This window comes from Sorghum bicolor, chromosome 9 (genome assembly GCF_000003195.3).
Source record: "Sorghum bicolor cultivar BTx623 chromosome 9, Sorghum_bicolor_NCBIv3, whole genome shotgun sequence".
Lineage (NCBI taxonomy): Eukaryota > Viridiplantae > Streptophyta > Magnoliopsida > Poales > Poaceae > Sorghum > Sorghum bicolor.
Window position 1 is genome coordinate 52164495 of NC_012878.2, and position 8460 is coordinate 52172954.

The window sequence follows — 8460 nt, forward strand, 5'->3', positions numbered from 1 at the left end:
ATCTTTTTTAATCTATATTTAATGTTCCATGCATGTGCCGTAAGATTCGATGTGATGGGGAATCTTGTAAAGTTTTGGGTTTTTGGGTGTATCTAAAGAAGGCCTAAACGGAAACACTATACCATAGTGTAGGGCTTTGATATGTGAACAGGCAAAACGACCGCTTAGATGAACAGTATCTAGAGTTATATTATTTTTATTATGGAGGTGATATGTAAAAGAATCAAACTCTTCATCTCATTCTTGCACGGACGCCTGCGCGCTTATGGGAGTACATACAATCTTTTTTACATATCGTTTGTTGGTTAGTAATTAGCCCTGTCTAGTTTCCAAATATTTTATTTTTATCTTATTATATCAAATCTTTAGACGAATTTTGTGTAGTAATTAGCCCTGTCTATGGACCATTAAATATAGATAAAAATAGCTAATTACACAGTTTGTGTATAATTTGTGAGACAAATTTTTTGAGTCTAATTAATCTATGATTGAACATTAATTGTTAAAATAAAACGAAAATACTATAATAATTGAATCCAAAAAAATCATTTTCGGGTTCCAAGAATCTGTTTGAGAACCTGACGCGTCAAATTACAGATCCCAGTGCACTAGAGGCCAGAAGCTTCACATTCTGACGCGCAAGAGAACAAGAACATCCGACAGCCTACGTCTGAGCCGGTGTCAACCAAAGCTGCCTGCAAGTACCAGAAACAAAAGCCACGAAAGATGCCTGCCGGGTCACACTTGATCTGAACGTCTGATCGATGGAAGCAGGAGCACACAGCACACACCCGACCCAAGAAGCGCTGCAAAGCAACGACGAGTGGTACGCGCGCACACGACCGCAAGCAGCCAAATGATGTTCGCGCATGGCACCGCGCGCGCACACGCGCGCGCGTCGGTCTCGTCCATGCTACCGTGGCTGGGCAGACAGCCGGGCGTCTCCTTCGGGCGCGTCCATAAACGCTGGCTCCCTAAAGAAGGGGGCGGGGGCGGTCTCAACGCTCGAGGCGTTGCTTTGCCGCCTCTGTGCGACGACGGAAGCGGCAAGCGGGCAAGGGCTCTCTCTCCATTTCCTCCCCGCTCACCAGCAGCCCTGGGGGCCATATGGGACCCTGGCCCTGCCCTGCGTTTTGCATAGCCATGGACGCCGAGTGGCGAGTGGGCACTGGGCAGGAACAGGTTGGTATGGTTCGCTGAGAAATTTGATGCCAAGTGATGGACGCAAAGTGATTTTTCGTTTTGCTTTCTGCTAATTTAGGTACTATTATGTTAGCTGTGAAAAATCAACTAGTAGCTAATTGTTGCTAGGTGATATATAGATAAAACATTAGCTGATTTATTAGCTAGGGATCCAAACAGGTCATTAACTAATTTTTAGCAACTAACTATTAATTTGGGGTTCAGACATACTATCCTTAGCATTGGCTGGATTCGCTTCAAATTTTTTTTTTTTTTTGACAAAAAATTGCTCGGCATGATGCACAACCACAAACCCACATCTGAAAACGGAGATCGCAAGAAAACTCGGTGATATCTTCATATGTCCAGGCCTCTAAACTCTGAAGAAGCCGCAGAGAGCAAACACAGGAACCTGATACTCTCCCATTCAACTACCAGTACCACCTTGCGTTCAACATTGCCCTCATGCATCCCTGGCTCCTGCACTTTCATTGACAACCTACATCTACTAGGGAGCAGTAGAGCCGACAATGTAAACTTTTCTTCACCTGTTCAGCATTTAACAAATAGCCAGTGTGTCAAGTCTGCGCGAGATTAACCATCTCATCCTTTTCCTTTGAAAGGCAAACCATTTCATCTTGCAAAGGCAACAACTGGAGCACAAAAAAGAAGGGGTTGAAGATGAAGCAGATATGTTTAGCAATTCTCTTCCATGTGCTGATATACAATGCACAGCTGCTTTTGTCACCTGAGGATTTCCTGTTATCAGAACAAAGTAGCTTGGAGAATGACCAGCTCAGGAGAAGTTCTCTAATGAACTAAGGGTCTAGAACTCAAACCTCTGGGTACAACAAGTTCGACGAAGACAATCAGATCACTACCTAAAAGACGTATGATCATGTGAAAGCTCCGTCGAAGGAAAGAAAGTGGCAACCTTTCGCTGGGCCATTGGCTATCAAAAACCATACATCTGGGAACTCTTGAGATGCTTTACAGATTGGACCTAACCCCGTAGTGGTGACTGCAATTAGTGTACAGGAAGCTCGACTACTAGGCTTTTGCAAGATCTACTGGTATCTAAGGCTGTTTCTGTCAAAACTACACTACAAATCAACATCTGGCAACGGCACCTTCCAGTAATTCCAGTTATTGTAGTCTTCCTGCACAACATTACCGATACTCAGCACAAGAAAACTATATGAGCATGCATTTGTCCCATGTATCTTTTGAGTAGTTGACTGTTTGACATATATGCCACAATGATTGGGGACTGATTGCAGTATTCATGTGCTATGGAGTTGTTATCTAATGATTAGGAAATTTAAAAAGATATATGTAGCTAGTAACATATCATGTGGTATATGATATTTGGAGGAGACAAAATGTAGCTAAAAAGGAAATTGATGTAAAGTTGGAAACCATTAATTCTTCCAGATCCAACCTATGTGATTGTTCTATTAGGTGTTCAACGATTTACATATGTTCTTAGTAGACATGAATTACAACTGACCTGCTCAACCAGAGTTGTTGGTGGAAACATGTCATGGACAAGGGTATGTAAGGAGGTATAAGACTTGACGTCAACAGAACTGTTCACAGCCACTTCACCCTGCAACCCCATGGGACGTGATTTAAGAGGCTTATATAAACAGTTAAACACAATACTAATGTTTACGACGTTGTATAATACACAGTTAAACACAATACCTTTGGGTTGATGATAAAAATCTTGCCTTTAGGTATTCCCATCTTCTTGTAACTGAGCTCGTCAGTGTCTCTGTTGCCAAACCCAGCATAAAATGGATTGCAATCAGAAGGAAAGAGCGCCTTAATGTCCTGCCAAACAACAAAACACTTCCATGAATTTAACACAGCAATCATAGTACTGCTGCAGAGTTTTAGATCTCAGGGCTAACTTGCATGCACAATCACGCCAGAGCATCAAACTAAAAATTGGAATTGCCTAAAAGAAAATTACCTCCAGACATGCAATCTTGAATTCATGTGGGGCTCTCCGTATAACTAAGAAAAGCATAGGAATATTAGGTCATGCTTAAAATCAGTAATAACAGCATTATTATAAGCCATTAACAGCTGATTTCCTTTGAAGCCAGAGGCCGCATTACTGATCATGCTAGGAAAAGGCCAGTCAATTGCTATGGCAAATCAAATTGGCCCAAGTCATAGTAACTGTCAGGATACAACTGCCAACAAAATGTTACCTTCTCGGTAGAGTGAAGGAAACAAGCCATCAGGTGAAATTACAACAGGCCCATTGGGTAGTGCTTTCCCATCCTGCAAAATTGGGGGAAAACATCACTTGTAAACTGGATAAAGTTAGCCTGCAGGCATATTGAAAATACCATGTAAAATTAAAGCAAGGCCACTGCCATACCCACACAAATGCTTAAATCAGTAAATATTAGAAAACCATGTGCAACATCAAATGACAATTATCATTTTACCTGTTTAAGATTGAAGAGGAAGTTCTTTGTGAGATATGCCTGAACAATTGCTCTAGCACTAAGGAATAGTAGTTGATAACCATTTTCCTGGTTGAGAAATAAAAGTACCCTAGACATAAGCACAACCCCACAAAGGCAATAAAAAACAGAAAAATGGAAGTCTTCAAAAAAATCGTCAAACCTTTATTGCAGAAAAAAGTCGAGCAACACCAGAGTGACTCCAATCTCGTCCAACCAAAGGCATGACCTGACCCAACACATCAGACCTGAAAAATGTAACATTACGCAACCACATTAAACTTTTGGCCATTTACAGCAGAAAAGCATGTGTATAAACGACCCACTGCAGAGGAAGACGTGGTAAACAAGGTTCCTACAACAAGATGTTGGATTTAGTCAGTTGTGCTATAGTCGCAGGCCACCTTGATTCGCTGGGTGATAGTTTCAGTCTTCCAGATGTAAAGCGATTGTTGGAAATTCATGAACCAACAAACTACAGGGCATGGGACAGTCCCAACTTAAATGAGAGAATAAAAAGACAAAAATCGCTAGTAATCAAACAAGGCATGGCGCCTTACATTACATCCATCAGATGACGGTAAATGTAACCGTTTAATTTACTGATATTGTCATCAAAACATCGATCTGAAACAGTGTGTACTTAACCAGAAAGTGCATTATTCCAACTGGTGTTTGTAAGCTACTAAGCAAAGGGCGGTAAAGCATATAGGAGTATAAACTATGAACATTACCTTGTTATGGTGCCATCCACATCAGATATCACAATTTTAGCGTTCCACTTCCACAAGTAAATATGTGCATCAACCTAATAAAAGATTAAAATTTATTAAACAATCCTAAAATAGAAGTATGAAATAGATAAGAAATAGAGGTATAAACCTGCTGCTTCCCAAGAACTCTGGTGGAAAAACTAAAGGTCACCAAGTTTTGGCCCTCCTTCAGATTTAAAGATGCTACCTGTTCACTTGTGGGAATCAAAGTCCGTACAAATTGCTTTCTAGGTGACTGGTTTTTGTTGTTCTCCAGAGTTTGCTCATCAATTGGACTCAAAACAGACTCTGAGTCAAGGAAAATGTCTTCAGAAGAATCACTGTTACTACGTTGAAGGGATCTTGTTATCCGAAAGGGATTGAGCCAAAGCCTCCATCTCCGGCTTGAGGGAGACATTCTAAGAGAGTCTTCTCTTGAATTGGGTGTTTCCTGATGTTCAACCGGAATAGCATCAGTGGGTTCTATGGAGAACTTTGAACCAAATACAGCCTTCCCAAGAATAACATGAGAAACTTTACTCCAGGGGAAATAATTATTGTCAACTTTGACAATAAGGTTTGCATTTTTTATCATTGTTGACCCAGATGTTTTGAAATCCTCCTCATGAACAATATGCTGTTGAAATGTTTCCTCGGCAGATTCACGACCCATTCCTGGTCGTAACAAGTTCCCACAAAGAGAAATCTCAAGCCCTGCAAATGCACATCAAAGCAGAACAATTAGAAGTTACCTTTAGCTTTAGGAAATAGGAATAATATGAAACCTGACACGTGCTTACCCAAGCCCTTCTGTGATTGAGAATGCTCTGCTTTATTCTGTTCTTCTTCAACTTCTGAGTGCTCCGGAATGCTCCCCAGTTTGTCTTTACCACTGGTAGCCATGGTTGACTGTAAACCATCAGATCCAGCAGCCTCAATTTCGATTTCCTTGGCCCTACCATGAGAACCTCCTTCAGGCGAAGAACTCTCTTTAATTTGTGTCTTATCAACTTCTGAGGTAAATGTTGAAACATCCACTCCCTCCTGTAAGGGACCATACCGACCACAGTCAGCAGCTTTAGTTTCACCTTCCTGCAGATCTGTTTCAGCAACAGAACAGTTACCCAGACTAAGCTCAGAATCCCTCTGATAATCAGATCCAGGAGAAAATAGTTCGTTTCCTGAATCCCCGTCATCTATTTGTGACGTCAGATCCAAGCAGCTCTGGAAAGTGTCATTTTTACCAAAACTAGCACCAGTATCCTCCAACTCAGTATCCTCATTGTTTAGATCACAAACATCAACCTTGTTAGTTGGGGAGTTGCAATCCTTGGCTTTTTCAAGTACTGGCACATCACAAGATTCATCTTCATTTGAGGAGTTGCAATCCTTGGCTTTTTCAAGCACTGGCACATCACAAGATTCATCTTCATTGGTCAAGGGTGGTTGATCCTCATCATTGTTATCTAGTATATCATGAGCTTTATGTTCATTGGTCAAGAGTTGATAACCCACAACACTGTCCCCTGAAACACCAGGAGAGTCATCCTCCCTGGTCAAGGTTTGATAGCCCACATCCATGTCCCCTAAAATACCACGAGACTCACCTTCACTGGTCATGGTTTGATAAACCATATCACTGTTCCCTGATCTTGACACATCCTGAACCTCATCTTCATTTGTAGATACAGCATGAGCTTCGTCATCATTTATAGACACAGCATGAGCTTCATCATCATTTGTAGACACAGCATGAGCTTCATCATCATTTGTAGAAACAGCATGAGCTTCATCATCATTTGTAGACACAGCATGGGCTCCATCTTCATTGACTGACACATGTGCTTCATCTTTGTCAACCGAGATGTGATGTGACTCATCCTTCTCAACTGCCTCTCCATTCTCTATTAAAACCTCTGGCTGATATCCAGAATTAAACTTTACCTTTTCCTGTGATATGTATAAATCATCTAAAATGCCAGCATCCCAGACCTCACCACTGCGGGTGAAATCCCCACTAGAGCTCTGCCCAGGTCCCAAATGGAACTGAGGGTCACTTAACTGCACATCCTCCATACCCTCCTCTGTTGAAGAAATAGGCGCAGTGAGCACATGTCCATCCACACTAACTAGAACCACCTCTGAATTTCCCCCATCAGCTTGGGTTGGCAAATCTTCTGATTCCTCTAACCTACCATAACCATCATACGACTCAAACTCATCTCTAGTTTGCTTCTCTTGATGCTCCACATTGAGCTCTTGGCTACCCAGTCTATCACTTGGACCAATGTAAAGGTCCCCATCACTCTTACTACGAGCTGGAGGTTCAGGCTCATTGACAGCTTCTTCTTCTGAACTTGTTCCAGAATCTTGACCACCGGGCACAAGCTCACGCATGAAATAGGCTTGGCCAGAGTTGTCAAGCTGCATGTGAAAGTTGGCTTCTACTCCATTGACCGTGATGGTGACGACCTTCTCAGCGCCCTTGAGCACGCCCTGGAACTTCCCAAACCGGACATACCATGGTGTGCTGCGGTACGAACCATCAGGCTGCTCAACTGCGATGATGTCAACCGCACCACCAAACGGGTGGAAGGGCGTTGCAACGGAGTACACTCCCTGGGAAATCACGGACCCAACCCTTCCCACCACGTTCATATCTGCAGTAGCACTCCTCGATCACCAAGTATCAACACTCGTCAATCCAGATCGAGCAATTTCTTCATCGATTCTGTAATTGATGGATAGGAACAAAGGAATTTCAGTGCGAAAAAAAAATCAGGAGCTCAACAAACAAAAGGGATTTCCAAACCCTAGTTGCTCGATGCGTGAAATTGCTTTCTCAGCGACTTCCCAGCATGTAGGCAATAAAATCTATAAAAATACAGCTCGTAGGCAAGTTCCAGAATATTAGAACGAAGTTTGGTACGAATTTTGAACAGTAGTGGAACATTCCCAGACCCTAACTGATGGATTAGCTAAATTATTCTGTCGATTGGGGTAACACCGCGCAAGCAGCGGCAGCGGCTACTCCCAAGCGGAGCAAATTCTAGGAAGCTCCTAATTAAAAGAATAATACAGGAGACTAATTTGGGAGGGAACATCAGCGCAATCTCACCACAAATAATAAAAAGGAACCCGAATTCTCAGCGGAGAAATGGGGATTGTCGACGAATCGAATTGGATCCCAACGACGGAGAGCCGGAGAGGTAGCTGGGACTCGCAGCCAAACCGCTCGATTGGACTCGGCCCAACCCAATCCGGCCGGTTTCTTTTGGGCTCTGCCGCCCGAGACGCTTCTGCAACTTTAGAGGCGCCGCCCGCCCCGCCGCGACGCCGCCTCCGTCAATGGCGAGGTCGGAATTGGATTTGGGGGCAGCCGGCCGGCCGTTGGGGGAGGGATTTATATAGGTGATCCCCCTCCATTCGCACGCGCAGCGGCGCAGGTGAGCCTTGGCGAGCAGCGCACATGGGAAATTCTCGCGAACCGGCTGGACGGTTGGCACGCTTACATGTGGGGCACATGAGTGACCGGGCCCACGTGCCATCGGCTATCTTGAATGCGGGTAGTTGATAGCTCGTGGGGGCGGAAATAAAATGCCGCTACATGCAGGTGGCGTCCTGGCGTCTCACAGCCTGCTGCGTGCGTGACGAATTTTCTTTTTTTCTCTTTCACGGGTTAAAGGAGCGCTGAAAAGACCGTGGAAATTCCGATCATGTGACGCTGCCGCGGTGGGCCCCGTAAGATTTACACGATGTGGAGCCCACTGAAAAGACGTGGAAAAAACGATCATGTGACGCTGCCGCGGTGGGCCCGGTAAGATTTACGCGACGTGAACCCCACTGACGCGTCAGACGCTCGTGACGTTGGTAGTTAAGGACATGAAAACACGATGTTCCCTGCTTTAATTAAAAATTGTTGCAAGTAGGTTTTGGGTTCGCGAAATTTTTTAAATTTAGCTGTCATAATATTTTCATTTTATTTAATAATTTGTGTCAAACATGAATTAATAGGATAAAAATTTGTCTCCCAAATTATAATA

The 8460-nt window shown here is 43.4% G+C and overlaps 1 protein-coding gene across 3 annotated transcripts; it reads right to left on the reverse strand.

Annotated features, from left to right (window-relative positions):
* Nucleotides 1516–7828, reverse strand: LOC8061778 (phosphatidate phosphatase PAH1). Of its 3 annotated transcripts, none has more exons than XR_002447502.1 (12): nt 7536–7828; nt 5218–7148; nt 4548–5131; nt 4400–4473; nt 3829–3913; nt 3648–3734; nt 3405–3477; nt 3161–3204; nt 2890–3018; nt 2693–2791; nt 2022–2342; nt 1516–1930 (listed from the first exon to the last, which is right to left on the reverse strand). XR_002447502.1 is itself a non-coding variant. In XM_002441182.2 (11 exons), exons 2-11 carry the CDS (start codon nt 7073–7075, stop codon nt 2286–2288), a joined length of 3090 nt encoding a protein of 1029 aa, XP_002441227.1. In that variant the 5' UTR covers nt 7076–7148; nt 7536–7828; the 3' UTR covers nt 1516–2285. The 3 variants fall into 3 exon arrangements, 1 of the variants encoding a protein (XP_002441227.1); XR_002447501.1 differs by having other exon boundaries at nt 1516–1941; XM_002441182.2 differs by having other exon boundaries at nt 1516–2342.